General features: G+C 44.0%; 1 protein-coding gene across 3 annotated transcripts in view; it reads left to right on the top strand.

Annotated features, from left to right (window-relative positions):
* The first annotated feature begins 3,912 nt into the window (after positions 1-3,912).
* Positions 3,913-23,647, top strand: part of SIM2 (SIM bHLH transcription factor 2) — a 72,695-nt gene continuing 52,960 nt past the window's right edge. For 2 of the 3 annotated variants that reach the window (XM_042855817.2, XM_065590343.1), the window contains exons 1-3: positions 3,913-5,406; positions 17,449-17,531; positions 22,513-22,602. In XM_042855817.2, coding sequence (XP_042711751.2) covers positions 5,232-5,406; positions 17,449-17,531; positions 22,513-22,602 — 348 coding nt within the window. In that variant the 5' untranslated portion in view covers positions 3,913-5,231. Of the gene's footprint in view, positions 5,407-15,319; positions 15,389-17,448; positions 17,532-22,512; positions 22,603-23,647 lie in introns of those variants that run through there. The other variant, XM_065590340.1, reaches the window with a different exon arrangement.

The following is a 23,647-nucleotide window of genomic DNA, read 5'->3' on the forward strand; positions in this document are numbered from 1 at the left end:
AATTATATTGGCGGCTCTTCTCCGGTTTAATAGGTAGTAGGAGAAAGGAGTTTTTATATATACAATCTCTTTAAGTCTGACTGGGGATTTGTACTCCTTTTCCTCCCCCTTTACTTTTCTTCTCCAGGGCACAAACCTTTAAATGATCATAAAATTAAAAGATGTCTCTAGTTTCCATGTTAACGCACAAAATGCTGAAGGAAAACAAGTCCTTCGGGATGGGATTTATTCCACCAACTCAGGAAACAATTTGAAATATACTCCCCGAAAACGTGACAGGGGTCCCCTTTGTTAAAAGCCCCGCTGAGACCGATAGACATGCGTGTTTGGTAAAAAGATCAGTCCGATGAGGAGCAGGACATAAAAAAGGAGCTTTGATTACCAAAGTTAGAAAAGCAAGGGAGCGATATAGTTACCTGAAGCCAGCAAAATCCTGCCCGGGGATATAACTTTCCTTGTTTAGGAGGGTAATTGGGAGATTAAAGAGCACAGCCTTCTCCTAAACAACATCGGGCCATTATCTGAAGGGTGGTTTGCTTTGGCAGATCCTGGTGTAATGGGATAATTAAAGAGGTGCGAGATAGCTTAAACAAACACACACTCCAACGGGATAGGGTTCGGTAGAGGGATTAGTTTTAAGGACCATTATTGTGTTTTACAAACAGGAGATCTGCTAAATTATTATTTGTATCCTGATTATTGCTATGGAAATGTATTTTCACACGGGGTCTAAACAACAATTAATAACCCAAAATCGGAACACAAATAAATCCCTAAACGTACAAAATTGTCACCTTTTCGGCCAATTCCTTCTGACAAGAGACAGCGAATTGCACGTCCTTTCTTTAAATTTCGGTTTTCTAGTGATTGCTTTAAATCTGGAACTACCTACAGCCGGACCTCCTGTAACTGCGGCAGGAGCAGTAATAACAACAATGCAGTTGGTTGGGTTAAATTATGTAAATATCGGCGCGTTGCTGCATTATCTCTTCCTGATCTATGATCGCTAATGGAATACATTTCCGCAGAAGCAGGTAAAGTGCAGAGAAACCAGTTGTGGGCATTTGAGACGGAAAATTGACCACATGTTTTAGCGACACACACACAGATCCGCTGTCTTTTTTTCTTTTGGGTCACCCTTTCTTCCAGATCAGCTTTGAGTGAAACATGCGATTCGAGGCTGACTTTGGTGAGTCTGCCCGTCTTTCCCTCCTTGCAAAGAAATATGAACGAAGAAGGGTGTTATCGCTAGGTTTAAAGCGACGTGCAGTTAATGCAAGGAGCTTGCCCTTGTTAGTAATAGTGTGTTTTTCCTCCCGGTGGGGGTGGGGGCGGGGACAGGGTGAGTTAGATGCTGTTCAGTTTGTTGTTGTACTTTGGGGAAATCTTCAGCAGTTCCTCTCTGCCCCAACCACTTTCTCTCGCGTTTGCTCCTCAGTACTTGCCTCTTAAGTCACCTTCCAGGGTGACTCCTCAGAGGCTACCCAATGGCATAGACGCAATACATCTGGATCTAGGCATTCGGGGGGGTCACTCCTACTTCACTTGAACTTCCTTCCGGGGTTTTGGTGGTAATACAAGACAGATATTCCAGGAAAACATATTTTGTCTTTCTATAGTGTGTGTGTGTGTGTGTGTGTGTGTGTGTGTGTGTGTGTGTGTGTGTGTGTGTGTGTGTGTAGGGATGTCACACGTATACTGGACTGAAAATTCAAATAATGTTAATAAAAGGGCAGCATATTTCAACCGAGTGCCATTAGACAGGCTAAACTATGTAGCCGGCTAGATTGTGGAAAATTCTTTCAGTGGACCTGGCTGGAAGTCCAGGGTTTAAAATCGGACTGGATAAACCATTCAACTCCACAAGGAACAATCCTGCACTGACAAGGGGACAGACTCTCACATAGCAGAAGTTGAGGTTCTGTCAATACAGTGCAACGCACTTTCTTTTCGATGCCCTGGAATTTAACAGAGGCCTTATCCCGAGGGAGAGGAGACATACCACCGTTCTTTTAAAAGAACAACAACTGGCTGTAACAGCCACACAAGAAGCGACTTCGAAGTTTACAATATAGCGATGGCTGGTCAGTTTTGTTGGTGTGACCCGTGTTCACAGTGTACAGACTTATCCGCACATGTGCTTGGGGTCGGCTCTGGCCTAGGTACTAAGCGACCTCAGCTCACAAGTCAGTAGAGGCTTAGGGTTTCCGGCACCACGCAGGACCAGGGGAACTGGGCTTAAGGTACCGAATCTGGGAAAGGCTTAGAAATGATATGCATCCAATAGACTTTCTTCGGACTCTAAGGAGGGAAGAGGGGACCTGGGACAGCCCTCGCTCCTGCTCTTGTTTTAGGTTGTGGAAACCTCGGTTGAACCATATTGCAGTCCCTAGCGTTGTGAATGATTAATACTGCCACGCTGCTGAGGTCTGGGGAAGAGATGGGGGCGCAGCAGCTGCCCTGGGGCGAGGGAAGGTTGGAGACTAGAGCCCCCAGGACTCCGAGCATGACATACCAGGGGATCAAGAAGGCAGCGTGACCAGGGCAGGACTTCCCCTCCAGACATACTGGTGTTTTCTCTGTTTAATACAGAACAAAGGAGAGGTGGCACAGCCGCTGCTGGAGAAATCAAAGCAGGCGAGAGGTGACAATCCCACACTGTGTGCGCGTGTACCTGCCTCACACTGAGTGTGCACATTGTGTGCGTCTGTAGCTGTCTAGTGTAGTGAGCGTCCATGCCGGCCCCGGCCCCCAGGGCTATGGATGATCTGAATGGGCATCACTAAACTCCTGCCTAGCTTGCCAAGCGGATTTGTAACCGCTAGAATTCTCCCCCTTTCTTTGTGCTTGCTAGTGTGTGTGCTTGGTTTTTGTTTTACCTTCTTGAGCGAAAGAAAGCGACCCGGTGAGCTGCTGCTGTCACTCCTCATCCATTCCCCCTTGATTGGTTGTTGGATCGCCAGCTACACAGAGTCATATCGATGGATTAAAAATCCCGAGAGGAAAGTATTGAGTACTTGGCTGCAGTTGTGTGAGACATTGAACTATAGGTGCCATATGTGCACTATAACCTAACCCACTCCTACCCAAGGGCCTGCTCCTGCATCCCATTGAAATCACGCTGGGCGCTCTGCCTGAGCGCAGGTTTTGGGCCCACGGTTCCACGCTGTTAGTTGCAAATACTTTCCACTCTAAGGACCAGAGAAGTGTCCGGAACCATTAGCAGGGTTCTCTCAGCGCCCAGCGTCAGGACCGGGCCTCCTTTGATATTGACTGTGTGCAAGTGTGTGCGATTCCCCAAATCCTTGTGCGCTTGGCTAATGAAACTACATTAGCGTGTTGGTACATATTCAAGTGTGTGTGTGTGTGTGTGTGTGTGTACGCGCGCACTATGGAGCCGGAGTGCTCAGATGTGCCAAGGACAATGGCAGGAGGAGGTTTGGATGGTGTGTGAGATGAGGGAGACTCTAGCCCAGCCCCCGCTCTGTAGGTCCTTTCAACCAGTTTCTCTCCCAGCCTCCTGGCTATCGCATTGTTGTGTAGCTCAAAGTCTCGGATATTAGCACGTATCTCCCACCACCTTATTTTAAACCGCGCTATTTATAATACGTTCAAAATGCCAGACCACCGCAGAAATGTGTGAGGATCTGTGGGTCTCTCTGTGTCTGGCTGTAGATGCGGGTGTGTAATACAGGCTGAGTTGGTGAGATCCGGAGCACCAGCCGGAGACTGTTCCAACAACCACACCCCCTCCAGTTCACCCCCGCCGCCTCCTTTTCCATTGCAAGTGCTAATTGCGGTCCTTGCCTTGCGCCTCTGTCTTTGGGTCCTACCGAAGGCGCTGCTGCACCGGCGGACACGTCACGGGGCACATTTATCCCCTCCCCTCTCGAGGCGCTTCTCGCTTGCTCCAGCCTTCACTAGCGAATTAACTGAAGGTTCCACTCCAGAGCCTCTGGCTATTCCTGGCAAAGAGGAGGAGAAGGAGGAAGACATTAGTGTTTCCGTGCGTGGGAGCACCGAAGTTAGGCTTTGTGAGAGTGGGGGACTTGCCTCCGATCGCTGCTGTGTGGTGCGCTTGGAGAATGCGGCTGTCAGCTCTTGGAAGGTGAAATAGCAAACCCTTATTTCTCCTGTAAGGTAGAGTCCTTTCTCTAGTCGCATGTCAATGTGAACTAGCTCTCGCTTCGCACCAGTTTTTTTATTTTTTTTCAATACGTGTCAAATAATAAAAATCTCTCTTTATAATATAAAACCTTTTTTTTTAACGAATTGCCTTGGACTTGTTTGGACAGTGACAGCACTGAAGTGACGTTGGCCTGGAGGAAAATGGATCCTTTAATGTAACTGTTTAGGAGAACCGGATTTAGAACACGGGCTGGAGCAGCGAAATCCGCTTGGCTGCTGCAGACAGTATTCCCCGAATCTCAGATGAGAGGTGAACGGGGATTGTGCTAGGCAAAATTGCAGGCAAGTTCTGCACTTGTGGTCTAAAATACACACAGTTTGATACATACGTGTACTGTGAAAGCATATTTCTCCAGCACTGGTTGCAAGACAAGCGGTCGCTCTCCTAGATCTCATTCAGAGGGAAATGTGTGAAGGAAAAGCGAGCCTGTGGTTTTAGAGCAAGCCTACCAGCAGCTCCCTCCTCACCGGCTTTGACTTTCATTTTATGGCTGGGCTGCCTTTCCAGCTTGTCTTCTCCTCTGCACCTTGGGCTCTAGGACCAGATCCCTTTGCATTAGTTCATTAGAGAACAACTACCTTTAAAAAAAAAACATTGCAGACTACCTAGTACAATGATTTTCTGCTGAGCGGTTGCTTGAAGGCTTTGTTTTTCGGAGGGGGGAGAATTCCATAGAGCAGGAAATCATTCGCTAAACAAAGAAAAAAAAGGGGGGGATATGCTCCCTGTGAACGAGAAGAGCCATTTCCTGCTGCAGCCACGGTCCTGGTCCATGTAGATCTTTCAGTCTCTGCTTTCCAAGTGCAAGATATTTGCATTGCAGAGTCAGCCCAGAACTGCATTCTCCTGACCTGCTGCGGCTTGTGGCACAGAGGTGGTTTCCCACTCTGGTCTCGCCCTTCTCATGTGCTGATTTTTATTCTGTTTTTTTTACGAAGAAAATAATATTAACGATAAAGTCAAAGTCCATGCTCGCAGCAATCCGGAAGGATCGGGTCTAATATGCCAGTGCCATCCTCCTCATTGCCGTGCAATAGCCGCCATGAAGGAAAAGTCCAAGAATGCTGCGAAGACTAGAAGGGAAAAAGAAAATGGAGAATTCTACGAACTGGCCAAGTTGCTGCCTCTGCCTTCAGCTATCACCTCCCAGCTGGACAAGGCCTCCATCATCCGCCTCACCACCAGCTACCTGAAAATGCGAGCTGTCTTCCCAGAAGGTAAATCCCTCGGCTGCTTCCGGGGCACCTGCTGCTTCTCATAAGGCAGGAGTCTAAGGCAGGGGCTTTGCAGGGCGGCGGTGGGGGGACAGCACATATTGAGTGCAGTTTCTTAGCAGTTACCATCATCTGCGTTTCGAGGGTGCAAGGGGTCGGAATGAGCCGTGACAGTCATTGAAATAGTTGCTGTCTGTCCTTGAAGACAGTGACTGTTTATAAATAGCCACCCCTCCCCACGCACACTCCAGGCCGTCTCTGTGAATTGTATTTCCAATTGTAGCCTGTGCCCAAGGTGCTAAGCAGGCAGGGGGCCAGTCGCCATGAGTTTAGTCGTATTCATCAGGCTTATTTTAAAGCTCAAATAATACCCCAGAGTTTGGAACGGGAATATTTGTAGGTCGTGTTGCGGTGCGCTGAGTCCGACAGAACCGGGAGGAGGAAAGAAGCAGAGTTCTCTAACCCAGGGCAATGAGGTTGCTTAGATCTTGGGGAAATGGTGCCAGGCAGCTGACTAAACACCAAGGAAGATCTGTGCGTGGTACATTCTGTGATTTTGTTTTCTTTCTTTCCCTGTGTGTGGGGGCGGTTAGAGCTGCTTAAAATTATTTCCCTAATTTAGGACGCGATAATAGAAAGTGTAGAGACCAGACCTAGAGCAGAATGGGGGGGAGGGGATCCAGCCTACAACCAGCAGGTCAGGCATGTCGTTGACGAGGCCTAGAACCAAGAATACCTTTGGATAATACTAGGGACAAGTTGGTGTTTTATCTTCACTCTCTCCCATTGGAGCGAGAAAGCCTGAAGATTTGGGGGATGGGCCATGTGGAAAATAGGAGAGCACAAATTCACATGCAACTCACTTGCAAGAGATAGAGACAGAAAACTTCGTGAGAGTGGCACAGATTTCTGAGAATAACTCTAATAAAACGGACACCACAACAAAGGAACCTATTTAAAATACGTGCGAATAATATAAATATAATATAATTAATATCAATGAACTTGCAGGTGTGATTTAAAAAAAAACCCAAACATAATCTCCAACCGGCCCAGAGTGTATAAAAATTGGTACCAAAAGAACTAGACATACCACTGAACACACAGGGCATTACTTGGGCTTAGTTTACGCTCTGCCACACACATTGTCTGCTCACTTGCAGCGCGACTATACTTGTAGCGCGCATGCATTGTGCTAACAGTTTTAAAGCGTCGTCCCCTCTCTGAGATTATTTTGATTTTGCTTCTCGCTCTGTCCCTCAACGTACTGGTCATGCAGCAGCCGGGGCTCTGCTCTCAACCCCAAACAAACAGCAGCGAAATGTCAGCGCGTCCCGAACTGATAAATAGAACGGGTTGCGTTAGGTGGGCCGGCGTGGCATGGTGCATCAGTCTGGAGTCCATTTGTCAGCGGGAAGATATCATTAGTTACATAGCGCTGCGGACATCTGCTAGAAGCCTCCCCCCTGCCTCCGCCCGTTACTAATTGCATGGGAAATTGTTTTCATTCTCCTGGGGGGCCGGGGGTATTCCCGGCGGGTGTGTGTTTCTGAAAACGCAGCATTTACCGAGCTGTATGGTCTTTAAACGCTGCCCAGTCCACCTGCCTGCAGGGATCCAACAGAGCTCAGCATTTCTAGCCTCGCCCGCGTCTTTTGCACCCACGCCAAACCCTTTAAACATTGGAATGAATCGGCGCACAGAACGGGGCTGGCTGCGAAATTAGCTGTAAAAAAAGTGTCATAAAATTCGCATCCGTAAGTAGACTAATAAACCCTCTTTTGTAAACGAGCTACAGGTTCAAGATTTCATCTTTGGTTGTTAATGATCATGCCCCGCTTCTGCAAGCGCCGGGGAGGACCCTAACTCGGACCAAATCCCCAGTAGGACTTTTTTTTTTTTTTTTGCAAAGGGAGGCTTTGCTTGAGCCGGGACTGTAAGACGCGGCCTTTTTCAATGCAATTGAAAATCTGCTGCGAAATGAGAGATCCGGGCAAAGATCGTAGTGCGAGGCAGTATGGTCCCCTACTCCCACTGACCAGCGCCTTCCTCCATAGCGAGCGCCATTGGTTTCAATGGGATATGCAGGCCTATTCAACTTGGATAAAGGGATCCGAATCTGGCCCTTTGGCTCTCGCGTGCGTGCAGACCCCAGTCTGCTCGACTGAGCCTTAAACACCCTGTCTTTTAAAGGGAGAGCGAGCAATGCACATAAAACTTGAGATTTTCCCCTCGGACTTTTTTAAACCAAACACTGAATCCAAAAAATACCAACCCCTTCTCAATCCCATACACACACACACACACACACACACACACAAACCCCTTCCCCCCAAACAAGTACACACTTCAGATGTTTCTTTCACTAAGCGGAAGTGGCCAACTGACATACATTGTGTGGGGCCGTTTGTAATATGTCATGTTGTGTGATCACTAAACTGGATGAGAGAAATGAAATTAAATGCTGGTTAATATTCTCTAGATGGTTAAATAAACCCAAATCTCTTCCTTTGTGATTTGTTTGGCCTGTCTGGACAGATGATGGGGGAGGGGAGGAACAATTAGCATTCCAGAATGAAAAGTTTGTTATTCATCTTAGTTTCTAAGGAGCTTATGAAAGGGTTACAAATTAAAAACGAGAAAATCTTTATCAGCTACGTCAATAATTATGAGCAATGATTACTTATTATTACATAAAATCAATAATTCTTTTTAACCGAAAGAGTTCTATAAAACATATAAAATAAAGAAATTTACAGTTCTAATAGTAATAAAACATCCCAGTGCTTTGGTATATTCTAATGATTTTCGAAAATTTAAGTCATTATAAAAGTTCCGATTAAGAAATATCTTATAGTAATTTCGGGAGGGGGTTCCCAATTTTTGATCGCAAGTTTTTTCTCCAAAATAAGTGAATTACATATTTAGAAATACATATGTTGAGACTTCTCTGGACAGCGTTATATTACAAGTTTCCCAGACAAAACTCTCCTATTGAACAAACTGTGTCAACGAACAATTGCAATGCTCAAAGAACACTTAAAAAAACAGAGGATGAAAGCCTCGCGAGTTTATATACCCAGGATGGCAGTGTCTTATGTGTAAATTCTCTTCAGACCAAATGACTGTGTGCTTCTGCACTCCTCACATGCTTAAGAGTAATTTTTAAAATACATATGACAAACGTATTCTTTTGCCATAAATACTGCGTAAATATATTGAAAAACCAGAACACCGAGAACAGTATATGAAAGACGAAGTAAATAATTTACTCCTGTGTTTCTAAATATATTTTTTAAACTCATACGGGGAGAGTTGTTGGAAAGTGGTAACTACATTATTTCAGCCATGCCCATTAATAAATTGGTTCAGCTTTGGAAAGTTTCAAGCTGGGAGCTACTCTCTGCCAGACAATTTGTGGGGAAGTGGTCGGGTCATAATTCCTTTCACTATCAATAACTCCCTTCATAGTTGGGTATCTTTCCTCAGGAAAGAGCTGATGTTTCTGAATTTGGTTTTTATAGGAAATTATAATGAACGTCTCCCCCTTCCCCTGATATTTTCCCAAATGGCATTATTTAGTGGCCTTAGTCAGCAGAATAGAAATAACAACTTTTTAGATTTAGTGTTACAGACAAGTGCAGTCTGGGATCAGTGCCCCAAAGTGAAACAGAGCCTGGAGAGCTATCATTTTTTGATCTCCGAAAGAGCCATCGTGCATATTTTCTGCTATACAATATTTTGCTGAGATCTTGGTTTTTTGAGAGAAATAGATGATGTGTCTGCAGTCAGTATTTTAAACTCTCTTGTAACAGAAAATTACTTCAAGGTTTTGCAGATGTCTAGTGACTCAATGTGCCCATCAGCGATCATGTGTCTCCAAGACAAATATAAGGCACATGGCTGCAAACTGTACTTGATGTGATTTTTTTAATCCGCGCATGACAGACAACCAAGACACCTTTAGGGCCAAATCCGCCTCTCATCGAAGTCCATGGGAATTTGCTAGTCACATCAATGGGAGCAGAATTTGGCCCAGAGGAAATCGTATGCCTCCAACATTCCAGCCTATGTCCTGGCTAGAAACCAGATTCCTTTTATTGTGCCAAAATTTCTAAAAGGTGAATCAAATCTAAAATAACCTATGTTGAGATATATAATTACATTGTAAATACAAGAGGAAAAGTGCACTACCACTATTCTCCAATGTGTGTAAACATTCACTTTTACGACTGAATTATCATCTTCGTGATAACACTGAGCCAGTTTTGTTTCTTTAAGCTGGGGTAGGCTGGGGGGGGGGGTGAGGGGAGGATCTGAGGGGAAGAGACTGCAACCTAGCTGCTAAACCATCGAATTTCTGCTACATTTGATTCGAATTATTGTCCTGCTATGAAACTTGCTTCCAGCCCTGAATAGGCCAGGAAAAAGGGTAGGGTTTTAAAAGCCTTGATAGTTAACGGTTTAAATACGCCCTGGCACGTAGTGTAGACAATTTTTCATACATTTTAAAAGGTGTCCGCGGCAGTGGGCATCCCTATGCTCCCCTAGACTTCGGGGCTTGAGGCAATCAGATTTCCCATCCAACCAGTTACTGTATGTTTAGAAGATGCACAGTTTAATCTGGGCCCACAGAACTCCTTGCGGGAGGATCCGGAACAGGCCCACCGACGTGAGCGTGAAAGGAGAGTTACATTAAACCTCTTTTGCTCTCCCAAAGTGCTAGTCTTGTGGGGTATAATTTCGTGCTTCGGTATAGTATTTTTTTCCGTGTCGATTTGCTCTGACCTTCACATTCTGACTTAAAATCCAGGCGATAAAAACATAGCGTATATCCCGACACTCAAACTCTGTAGCTTCATCCTCTGTAGCGTTTTGATATTTTGCCAAGACATTTATTGCTGCAGAACAAAAAAATACTACGAGATATTTTTGGTGCTTGGCTGTCAATATGTTTTTCCACAAATGAACAAATGGGGGGGGGGAGAGTGAGGACTATTGTTGAGTTGAAAAGATCCCATCCACCAGGTTATGGCGCTGAGGTTAAATTGTGACTCCACGTATTTTCTAGAACTAGCTTTAACACTGCGCATTTATTAATGATTAAACCAAAAGGAATGAGCTGCTTAATAAGTGACTAAAAAATGTAGCGTATACTATTCCCACCACTACCTAAAAACAAAACAAAAGCCTGGGAGATATTGTGACTTTTTCTTTTATTTCTGTGCTTGGCATCATGTCTTAATAGTACAATCTGGGATCTATTACTTATTCCTATGAATAGACGTTTTAATAATTCTTTAAAGGGCATATAAATATGTTCTTGTCCTCGGTGTATTTAAAATAGAGCCGGGAATATAACACAGGTTGAATTACAACAGTTTCAGCTCAGTCTTTTACTGTACATCTGCGAGGTTTAACATTCGCTTTAAAGGCTACAAACAATGCTGAGAGTGAGCCATTCATAAAGCCGTGTGTGCCTATTTTAATAACAGCTAATAGTAGTTGATGGTATTAAAGGGTTTATTAAAATAAAAGACGGCATTAGGGCTTCCTTTGAGGCTTGCTCTAAATGTAAATCGGTGGCATTTAGAGATCACCGGAATGTTGGCGGCATACATAACTAGCAAGCAGTCACAGGTATATGGGCTGCTTGCAAGAAAGATTTGGGAATCGGGAGCAGATTAGAATAAAACAGGGATTTTAATAATCTTCTCCATCATTTCTTAGCAGCTGGACTTTTCACATCAGCGGCAAGACGCATTTCAGTTTCCTCCTAGAATAAATCTAGATGGCACGATCATCTGCAAATGATAATTATAAACTGTGATTTGTCTATTTGTCCCTTGTCGTGAGTGAGACTTTCAAATATCTCGCCACACTAAATGCGTCTAAATACTGTCATTACAGGAGGGTTTTTCTCTCGCTCCTGTTTGTGATTTGGCGTGGGGTTGAGTCTGTGATCTAATTTTGTTGGCTCCAATAGAACAGTCGGTTTGGGCTTGGTTTTTAAACATTTTTTTCTCGAGAAATCTTAACCCCGACCGCACTAATATTTCCAAAACGCGACTTAAAAATACAAATAGAAAACAAGTGGATCTCTTAATACATCTTTAATAGATCTCAAATAATTAGTTCTATATACGTAGAGTTCCGATCCCCAACCTGAACAGGAGTCTGCTAGTCCTAGACAAAGTTCTGTCCTTTCCTCTCAATCGGCCCGGTTCTAGCCACCTCCAAAACACAACAAATGTAAGACCGCTATTGAAGGACGCTGTCGATCTAATTTTGTCTAGTGCTGTGATAATTTATGTGCCAGAAAGTCAAGATAGTTTCCCCCTACCCCATTAGTGTAACCTCTCAGTAGAGTTAAGGTGAGTGTGCAGACAGTATTTCAACAGGAGGGGACACAATTGCTGAAATTTCAGAGCCCCACGAGTTGCGGTTGACTAGCAGCGCTAGTTTTCAGAGGTGAGAAATACGTCTCCAAAGCCGTGTGTACCGATCTACAACCCGATTTGATCAGGGCACCTGCAGCTATCTCACGTGTTCGTGAGTGAGAATAGTGTCGGTGTGGGACTAGGCCCGATCTTGCCCACCAAAGAAATCAAAGGGACTTATCATTGACTTCAGGGATGGGTCCCAAGTGCCACAATAGCTTCAGTGAGAATTTTTCCTTTGAGAACTGCGGGATCGGGTTAGGTCTCTGTTGGAGTATATGTATGTGTGTGTCTGTGTTGTGACTATAAGAAACCTCACTGCTGAATTATTAGGGTCACCATCAGCGTCTCCAATACAGGGGGAAAGGAACCCGGGGGGGCACCTCCTTTTTTGACTCTTGCAGACGGGTGGTGTTGCCTGGTTTGCCGCTCTCCTGCCTTTTGTATAATTTGCAACGTGCCTCTCTTCTTCATAAGCTGTTTGCCCCATAGCCGGTTAAATTCCCCCCGGAGACGGAGCAATGAAATCCCAATGTTTGTAGTTGACCCAGGTTCCTTTGAATTATGGCTATTGAATAACGCGCAGGATCGTGCACTAAAGGGGAGTGGGAGCACAATAGGGTAGAGACACAAAGGAAATACTCCAAATTACAGGGCAATCTGATACTTACATACGACATTACTGATAAGTAATTGTTTTAGCAGATTTCCAAACAGAAAAGCTACTGTTTTTTTTTTTACCTTTTATTTACCTAAAATGCTTCCAGATTTTGTTACAATGTAACCCATTTTTTCCCTCTGAAGACTGAGAAATGCCACGAGGTGAATATTAAGATGTCTTGACAAAGTTTGAGATGTCAGATTAAGGGAGAGAATCGTGTCCATATTTAGTAATAAAAGAGAGGGAGCATTCTAACATGAGAATCAGACGCCGTGGAGTTTCTCCACTTTCAAATGCCCTGCCATATAATTTTTTGCCTCTCCGTCGAAAACAGTCACCGTAGAACTGACAGTTGCCTAGACGCCCCGGCTAAAGAAAATCTTCAATGTGTGGGAGAGAAACAGAACCACGAGTTGTTACTTATAGTTGTCTTGGGGTAGTAGGCGCAAAGGCCCAATCAAAACTGAAGCTCCAATGTGCTAGGTACTGGAGGGACACTCAATCGCACTGCATTCCCAGCACACCTCGATTAAAATGAGAAAAGAATGCAGGAGAACCACGATTAAGATCAACGAGAAAGTGAAGAGAGCCCTTTAGTTAACATTTACAAAGAGATGATGCCACTTGTCCCCAACATGGCTGTGTGGCTGTATAAAGGAGCTTTGGAGAAGCAAGTCAGAACTCAGACCTCCAGAACAAGGGCAACACAGCGTAGTTTTCAAAAAAAGCTAGATATTTTCTCTATGACAGTCTGCTTCACCATTTGCTTCCCCTGCTGGATAATAGACTACTTTCGGGTTCAGTTTGTGGCACAGGAATGTCAGACTCTGGAATTCAGTCTGGATTGGAATTTCTTGGCTTTGTGAACCTGTCTCGCTCTAGATAAATGTCTGACCTTAATTGATAGAGGTAATCCCATACATTTAAAATTGAATGCGGAACAATTTCGCACCCCTTGATTGTTGTTCAAATGTTAAATATTTGCCAGAAAAAAAAATCCTTCAGCTGCTCAGCTTTCTCACAGGTAAATATACAAGATACATCTTAAACGCGTCCTTCACAATGACTCATTTGAAACCATTCTAGTCCATCCGGCTCTTTAAAACCAGTCTACAAGCTAGTGATTTGGAACCATTCGGGTCTATTAAGTAATCACATTTCAGCAATTTACAGAATGCTTACTTTGTCCCAGCAACTTCCCTGGCTAGGTCCAGCCTACTGAGTGAAGTGTACAGTGTTTACTGGTTAGTCAGGAATAGCTCCTTTGAGTTTATTGCATCCATATGCACCACTCACCTACAAACTCAGCAGCATGTCTCTAGGAAGAGCCGTTAATGTGCAGCGGTCCGTTTTTCAGAGTTTAAGGTTGTATTCGCTTTATTCCCACCTTTGAAAATAATATTCTGAGAAAATATTTTATCGACTGATGAAATCACTTTAAAACAAGGGAAAATATCAACCAATCCACTAACTGTATTCAAATTTGATATAATTTTGAAATGGCTAAACCGATTTTAAATTTCGAAAAGAAAAAAATCCTGCTGGAGAGAGATTTTATGTTAATAGCGAGTCTGCGCTAGAAGGCTCCGATAAAAATAGTGGAAATACTGACACGATATTGCTAAAACTGTAACTGTAATACCAAATGATACAATCAAATATACCGCTAGGTATTGGTATATTGGAATGACAGTTGTTTATATACCATTATTGAAAATCCTCTGTATGACTGGCTTAAAGAACAAACCTGCTTTGTACTTCAGTGGCAGGAGACTGCTTAGTCATAAGAGTAGTTTTAAAAAAATGTATCTGTAACGTTATGAGTGAGTGAGTTTGATTGGCTCAAGGTGACTTTATCATTTGCACTATTAAAAAGGGCAGTTTGTGTAGCAACAAGATAACTACTAACGCTTTAATTTAGCATCATTTTGCCAAGGAAAAATCACCTTTTTGTGCTCCTTTATACAACAGATACTCTCCACTCAAGAGAAAGCTGCATTTCAGCAGAGAAAGATGGGAATAGCTTATGTAGCAGTGGAATTTGTAAACGTCTGTAAAGTGCCTGAGAGAAATAGAGGATAGCAGTAGATAAATGGAAGCTCTATTTATTAAAAAATACAATTTCACAATATAGGCAAACATCAAAATATAGACAGATACCCCAAAGCAAAAATAAATAGCCTGTAGAGGTAAAATTCTTCTGTCATTCAATTTACGGAAGCATACACTCAGGCAACTCTGATGGCTAATGTGGATGTTCAAAGAAGACATACCTTTGGGACTGACTCTGGATACATTGAATTATTGATATGGCTCCTTAGCATCCGAGTAGCAGAAGAATGACTGAGTTATAGGAAGGTCAGTGGAAGTGGAATAAGCACAGTCATGCCTTGAACCATTGTTTATTAATACTGGTATTAACTTGTATTAGTAGGGTCTCTAGGAGCCCTAGTCAGGGGCCAAGACCCATTGTGCTAGGCGCTGCACAAACCCAGAATAAAAACACAATCCCTGCTCCAAAGAGCTCACAATCTAAGTATAAGGTGGATACAGACAGCTGGGATAGCACAAGGAAACAATGAGATAATATTGGTCAGTAAGACCAGCACAACAACTGCCTAAGAACTGTTTAGATTTATCCTGACCTTCTCACCCTCTCCCTTCCCTCCATTGTCTGTCCTGAGCCTCCCCTTGACTTGGGGTTTGGACCAGGCCTTTGCCTGCTTCACCTGCAGCCAGTCAAGCAAAGCAAATGAAAACCCAGGACGTTTCATGCCCAGTCTTTAGCAATAAATAGTGACACATAATTGCCCGGAGGAGGGGAGAGGAGAGAAGAGAAGGCCGCGCTGAGAGCAGGGGCCCCGACAGCACTATCTGATTTGAGGTCTGTGTGTGTCTCCTTCAGTGTAATAGAGGTAGCTCGGCCCCAGCCCGTAGCAGTCCTGACACACGGGTGTCCCTTGCAAGTGGCTGTGTGTGGAGCGGGGCCAGCCGCTACAGAGAGGCTACGTCGTGAATTCACCTTAGCTTGTGCGAGCAGCATGGCCAGGCAAGGCCGCAGGGAGCATTGCGGCTGAGTGCAGCGTCTGCCGGGGCCATGGGGGGTCACTGGGCCGCAGGGAGTGCGTGAGCCGGACAGCCACCTCTCCAGCCCCTGCTCGGGGCGCGTGTTTGCAGCTGCTCTCTAGCGCCGCCAGCTGGGAGCGCTGCAGAGGGAGATAAGTGCCCAAGCTGCCATTGGCCGCCGTGCCTCGCTAGACGGCCGCGTTATTGTTCGCGCCGGGGAATAAGGTTCATGCGTCGTACTGTGTGCATCATGCTGGGTGCATCATAAGTAAAATGACCGGAGAAACACCCACAGGCGTTATTCCCATCGGTGCCAAGCGGGGCCACGCACACAGAGTGCCACAGTCCTTTTAGCGCCCCCCCCCATAGCACTAGGTCACTGAAGCGAACGTGCATTTCCCCTGACGCTCCACCCCCAAGCCCGGCGGGGTTTGCACAGCGGGACCCGGACCCAGGCACCCGCTCATGGCGACACCTCGCTCTGCCAGCCAGGCTGCGCCGCCGCACGGGGTCCAGCGTCCGCTCGACCCACACCCGGCGCTGCTGGCCAGGGGGCCGGGAGGGGCAGCCCGAGGCTGCGCTCCTGCCAGTCCGCCTGGGCCAGGAGCTGGCGGGCGAAGGCGCGCAGGGCTTTGTACGCTCCGTGCTGGGCGCCAGGGCTGAGCCTCGGCTCCCGGGAACAGACCCTCGCCGGGGGGCTCTTGACGGTCAGGTCCATCTGGGCAACGCAGGCTCCGCCTTCAGCCGCAACTAGGCCCCTCGCTTTGCAGAGCCGCGTGTGGCCCCGAAGCCGGGCGCTTGGCCGGGCTCCTAGGGGCAGCGAGGAAGGGCAGAGGCTGCTGCTGGCCCTGCCGAGCCGCGGGATTTCTCGGCCCGGCCCTTTGCTCAGCCTCACCAAGCCCCGTAGGTAACTGCGGGTTAAGAGGCGCTCAGCAGCTTCGGGCCCGAAGCAGCGATTTCCCACCGTCTTTAAATCCATCGCCCGCCCTGCAGCCAGCGCCTCTGGGAAAGCGACATTGGAGCTGCGCGGCTCCAAGCGAAGCGCCTCAGTCACACTGACCGCCCGGGCTGCGGCCTGGGGCAGCTTCATGTGCGCCAGTGACACCCCCCCGCGGCTGCGCTCAGCCTCCCGCTCGGCTTCTCCGAGCGCGGCGGTGGGGTCTGCCCTGAGGGGCTCCATCGGTTACAGCCCCCTAGAGAAAGGGCGCGGATGTGGGGCTTGTGCATATAACAAGGAGCCAGGCTCTTGTCTGCCTGGGCACATTATCTATCTATCTATCTATCTATCTATCTATCTATCTATCTATCTATCTATCTATCATCTAAACAGTTGCATTTGCAGAGAAGAGTAACGCGGGGCTCAGTCTTGCAGCCCCTCCTCATTGCTTTTGGCTGAGCGAAGGCTGCCGGGTCGGCCCCCCAGAGCCTGGGGTCCGTGTCACAGTCCAGCCCAGGCTCATTGGGGTCGCGTGGGGAGACATGGAGGGCGCGGCAGCTCTGCTTTCACAGCGGTGGGACCGCAGGGACTTTCCATCACCAGGCGCAGTTGGGCCCTGGCTAGGACGGGCCCGGGTCGGGTTACTTGGCGGGATTTGAACTAAAGTGGCATTTGAAGGCGAAGGAACGTGTGGCCCCGCCAGGGCGCGCCTCCCGCAGGCTCCGCTCGCCCCGAGCCTAAACCCCAAGGTCATGGCGCTGATTCGCCTGCAGAAAAGACCACCTACGTCCTCGCCGGGAGACGTGCGCTGGTGTTAGTGTCCCGTGGCCCGGCCAGGTCAGCCCCGCACCCTGGGCAGCCAAGGGAACCGGGGACACGCGCGGCCCCGGAGGCTCATTCCCATCCCCGAGTTTCTAACTGATTTGTCGGTTCCTTTCCAGGTTTGGGCGACGCCTGGGGCCAGCCGAGCAGAATAGGGCCCTTGGATAATGTGGCTAAAGAGCTGGGATCTCATTTGCTTCAGGTAGAAGATGCTTTATTCGAGTTTTATACGTTGCATTGAGATTTTTTGTGACTCTGTGTAATCCTCCCTATCGCCCTCCCAGCCTAGTTGTTACATGAAGACTTTGCGAGGTCATTCTGTTCACACAACCTAGTGCCACGGTTTTCTTTCAGCTGTTCAGAGTGAAGCCAGTCATTTTAATTTTCGTTCTTTGATTTTAGCAGTACCAACAGCCTACATTAATAAGAACGGTTTGCCTGGTCCAACAATTACAAATAAACCCCCCACCCCGCACACACACTAAGGGATCGCTTTTGGTACTACAAACGGCCCCTGGTGAATTGCAATGTGGATTGTATTTACTATCAACAATCCAGACAGGGTGTTTTTGTAAATGGGAGATCATAGTTCTCCACAGATTGCTCAGTAGGGAAAACCTTTAAAAGAGCGCATGGCTCCTGCAGCAGGAGGTGAACATCTGGCTTAGATCTCCTATTTACGCTAGCACCTGAAAATACAGTTGTTCCGAATCCTGTTGATCTGCTCTGGAATTCTTCTGCTCCCCATGTGAACGTCCCCATGTAGCAGAGAATTTAGGGAGAAATAGTTGGGCGGGAGCACCCAAAGGGAGCTTTCTGTTTGTAACCTTAATGCAGCAAGGACTCTTTCTCCCCCTCCCCCCACTTTAAAGACATAATAAATTGTAATTATTTAATGGTCAGTGTTATTGAGGAAGTTTAGTATTTAGTCACAATAGCTGTTTTTAAGTGTACACTGGGGTAGTGATTATATCTAAAGAGAAACTCAGCCTCTGAGCTGTGAGTATTGAAAACTCTTTCAAAACCTCATTCCTAAATGTAGTCTACTGGCATTTGTATCTGTTGAGCTGTGAGATTTTAAAGGTGCAGTCAGAGAATTTGTCACTCTACTTTCCATGCTATTGTATTAATTCTCATTATTGTTTTTCCAGTTTGTATCAGAGTAGCCTAAGAAGTAGGCAACATTGATACAATGCATATGACTAGAGTTGAAGCTGACAACTGCTAGTGCAGTGGGTTGTATCTCATGCTTGTCTTTCATTCCCACTGTTTTGAAGATAAGATACAGTGACGTGAATAATAACATAATGAAAACCTGAAGCTTTTATATTATAAACTACAATTATAGGAACATGGACATTAATGGTAAAAGCCCCTTATTAGTTTCAAGGGGTATGGAGTCAGGCCCTTGGAGCAGTTGGAATAGTTTTTAAGATTGAACCCAAAAAGCCTTGGTGCGCTAGGTAAAGCAGCTGAGGTGAATAACCCGTAATAGGAAAGGAAGAGCAAAATGCATGGATCATTTAGAAAAGATGTAGATTCAGATAAGGATTCAGATAAGATTTGAAATGACATGAAGAGTGGATTTTTTTTCACCACACCCTTATTATTTAAAGCCAACTTAAAATTGGTGTACTCCTTTGTTTAAAAAGAGAAAACTCTCTCATGATAGGGTTTGAAACACATTATTGATTTTAATAAAATAAATATTAGGGCTGTCGATTAATCACAGTTAACTCACGCGATTAACTCAAAACATTAATCATGATTAATCTCAGTTTTAATTGCACTGCTAAACAATAGAATACTAATTGAAATTTAATAAATATTTTTGATGTTTTTCTATATTTTCAAATATATTGATTTCAATTACAACACAGAATACAAAGTGTACAGTGCTCACTTTATATTATTATTGATTACTAATATTTGCACTGTTTCAGAGTAGCAGCCGTGTTAGTCTGTATCCGCAAAAAGAAGAACAGGAGTACTTGTGGCACCTTAGAGACTAACAAATTTATTAGAGCATAAGCTTTCGTGGACTACAGCCCACTTCTTCGGATGTGAAAATGATAAAAGAAATAGTATTTTTCAATTCACCTCATACAAGTACTGTAGTGGAATCTCTTTATCGTGAAAGTACAACCTACAAATGTAGATTTTTTTTGTTATATAATGCACTCAAAAACATAACAATGTAAAACTTCAGAGCCTACTTCTCGTTCAGCCAATTGCTAAGAGAAACAAGTGTGTTTACATTTACAGGAAATAATGCTGCCTGCTTACAATGCTATTGAACAGGGCCGGCTTTAGGCACCAGCAAAACAAGCTGGTGCTTGGGGCGGCACATTTTTAGGGGCGGCATGGCCGGCGCCAGAATGCTGCCCCTGCCGCCCCTAAAAATGTGCCCCGGCCGCCCTAGCTCACCTTCACTGCTGCTGCCTGGGAGGGAGGGGGAGACTCCGAGTGGCTGCTTCTCCCCCTCTCTCCGAGGCTTGAGAGCCTGGGGGGAGGAGGCAGGGCTGGGGATTTGGGGAAGGGGCAGAGTTGAGGCGGGGCCGGGGGTGGGGTAATTAAAAAACGGGGTGGGGGAGGCGGCCAAAATTGTTTTTGCTTGGGGCAGCAAAAATCCTAGAGCCGGCCCTGCTATTGAAAGTGAGAACAGGCACTTTTGTAGCCAGCTTTGCAAGGTATTTACATACCAGATATGCTAAACATTTGTATGCCCCTTCATGCTTTGGCTACCATTCCAGAGGCCATGCTTCCATGTTGATGATGCTCGTTAAAAAAATAATGTGTTAATTACATTTGTGAATGAACTCCTTGGGGGAGAATTGTATGTTTCCTGCTCTGTTTTACCCACATTCTGCCATATGTAGAACTTGTCATCAGCATGGAAGCATGTCCTCTGGAATGGTGGCCAAAGCATGAAAGGGCATACGAATGTTTAGCATATCTGGTACGTAAATACTTTGCAACGCCGGCTACAACATTGCCACACGATCACCTGTTCTCACTTGCAGGTGACATTGTAAACAAGAAGCGGGCAGCATTATCTCCTGCAAATGTAAACAAACTTGTTTGTCTGAGCAATTGGCTGAACAAGAAGTAGGACTGAGTGGACTTGTAGGCTCTAAAGTTTTACATTGTTTTATCTTTGAATGCAGTTATTTTTTGTACATAATTCTACATTTGTAAGTTCAACTTTCATGATAAAGAGATTGCACTACAGTACTTGTATTAGGTGAATTGAAAAATACAATTTCTTTACAATACAGTGCAAATATTTGTAATGAAAATAAATATAAAGTGAGCACTGTACACTTTGTATTCTGTGTTGTAGTTGAAATAGATATATTTGAAAATGTAATAAATGCCCAAAAATATTTAAATAAAGGTATTCTATTATTAACAGCATGATTAATCGTGATTAATATTTTTAATAAATTGACAGCCCTAATAAATATATTTAGGCAAGATTTGGTAATTGCTCTCCTGGAGATGTTATCATCTAGCTCATTAAATATGCACTTTGAATTTTATTTCAAATAAATTTAGTTGATATGTTGGTTTGGCGCCATTGGTCTATCTTGAAAATTTGTATGTAGGTACATAATAAAAATCTTTATGAAAGCCTTTGATTGTACAGTAGCTACTTAATCTCTTAGTTATTTTACATTTTGTTTAGTGTCAAAAGCAGTTAGGTAATATTATGTGCTAATTACCTGTAAATGATGCATAACATGGATTTTACTTCTAAATTATAATGCTCAAAAATTATATTAAATCAGCACAGTTACTGTCAACTCTTTTTTAAAACTAGCACCTGGGCTGAAATTTTGTATGCCAAATTTCAACTCTAAGCAACAATTTTTCTAGCTGAGTTGGAAACCCCTAACAATAATTCTAATGGAAGAATGGACATAACTTTAACTATAAGATTGGGAACAGCAATTGAAAGTTGACAATAATGTTTAAAGTAAAATTTTTATTTAAGGATGCAATGATTTCTTTCCCATTTTAATATATCTACAAAGTTTTGTTTATGTTGGAGGGGGATAAAAAAGAGTAAAGCTAAAAAGTAATCTGGTTTCAATTACATGCTGTAAAAATCGTTAGTAGGCCAGAGAATAATTTGGAATATTTTTTATTAGGGCCACATTGTGTGCACTGCTTTTACAGGATTTTATTGCATTCCTCCTAGTTCAGTATCCTAAAATATGAATTAGTAAATAGACAAGGCAGTTGCTTTATCTCTGTACTTTAGAAGTTAGTTTCCCCCTCCCAAAAATACATGTTTATTTTTTAGTGATCTACATGTGTACAGGTATTTGGCCAGGAAGTTCAAAAGTGATTAGTGATTTTAGATATCTCTGATTTTCCTAAGCACTGGCGTTCTGAAAAATCAAGCCCTTATTAAAATACAATATAAAGCACCTCAAAATTGAGGCAACCAAAATCATTAGTTACTTTTGAAAATCATGGCCGTCTTTGTACAGTTTTAATTTCTATCCTGTCAATCTTTTCTTTGTGGGATAATTAAATCTTTCAAACCTTTACTCACATGAGTAATCATTACTTTCAAGTTAGACCTCATGTGAGTAAGGATTATCAGGATCAGGCCCCAAGTTTGCATTAAATGTTACCATTAGTTAAGATTGTCAGGTTGCAATGTTAGTGATGAATGTCTACAATGTTTCACTTCCAGTCTGATGAAGTTTCCTTTATGGATTGTTTCTTTCTGAAACTGTCATGGGCTTTTTCATCCCTGGCAAGTTCCAAATAGCTATGAAGAAGACAATTCTCTGTCCACAAAGCATAAATAAAAATATAGTAGAAGGAATTTAAAACATTGCTCAATTCTGCCATTACATCGTAAAAATGGCCTGTATAGCATTGGATACCTTAAGTACCACATAATTCAGGATTTGTGCTAAATACTAAAGTAACCCAAGTTAATAAGAGAATGTTAACTTAAAGTGCAGCATAACTTCTGTAAGGGGATAATGAAGTGGATTTCAGAAATTTGTGTTTGAGTAATATTCTTCACAGGGACAGTATGGGTTAAATATTTCTTTTTAATAATATATTTTCTGCTTGGGAGGGGAAACACTTTAAAAATCTTTATTCTAAATTATCAATTAACCTGTGAGATTTTTATCCAAAATATTTCTTTATTGCAGACATTGGATGGATTTGTTTTTGTGGTAGCATCTGATGGCAAAATAATGTATATCTCTGAAACCGCATCTGTTCATCTCGGTTTATCCCAGGTAGGAGTAACTTTCTGCCCATCTGTTAAATACTGATGTACTATGGTAATATCTTGGTCAATGTATTAGGTTTTGTTTTTTGCAGTGAGGTCTTAAGCTTCAATTTTGTTCTGATCTTAAATTTTCTTTTATTTAAGTAAAGCCATTTGCTTAGAGCGGCAATGTGATTATCTCACCTTGTATCTTTTCTTGTTGATTAAATTTTACTTCCTATTACCTTTAATAAGGTTGATTGATAAATGTTTTTGCAAACTGGAGGTAGTTTCTGAGCTTGAGCCTGGAACTCAAAGCTACTGCCTGCATGGTAATGCCATACATCTCAGAAAAAAAAAGTGAAGATTTCCAGTGCATACGTTTTGTATTGCATGTGACACTGAGAATTGCTAAAATATAAAGGCTACTACAGGAGTGTGTGGGTGTGGCTCTGTGGCCTGCCGTGAGCAGGTGGTCAAACTAGATGATCATGATGGCCCCTTCTGGCCTTATAGTCTATGAATCTATGAGAGAGAAAATCTGATGTGGAACATGTCTTACTGGAAATGTACTTTTTTGGGGGAGGGGAGAAGGTGGGCAGAGGGCAGATTTGAGTTTTTACATGGAATTCAGGGTCATTTTTCCTGAATTTTTACAGCTCAATGATCTTTTCAGTAAAGTGTTTTATATACTTGTGATAGAACTTGTAAATCTCAGTTTACTACTGTTTTGCACAAGAAGTAGAAGGTTTTTGTTTGTTTGTTTTTAGGACACTTCTAAATTTTTACCTTTTCAGAGTAAGTACAACAGCAAATAGAATTAGAAGTGTATATATTGTAAGATGTGTGGTTCCATGAGTTTGTTTGAAAATATCTTCTACAAATTTGGAGACATAATACCTGATCCAAAGCTCACTGAAGTCCATTGGAAAGGTGCTCATTGATTCACTGGGCTCTGCATTAGCCTCACAAAGAACACAACTTTTTGTAAAGTGTCTTCCATAGCAGCTGAATCCCAAATGCTTTGCAGAATTGATAAAACAGATAAATGATTAATAGCAGAGAGAGAGAGA

The sequence above is a fragment of the Chrysemys picta genome, chromosome 1 (assembly GCF_011386835.1).
Source record: "Chrysemys picta bellii isolate R12L10 chromosome 1, ASM1138683v2, whole genome shotgun sequence".
NCBI lineage: Eukaryota > Metazoa > Chordata > Testudines > Emydidae > Chrysemys > Chrysemys picta.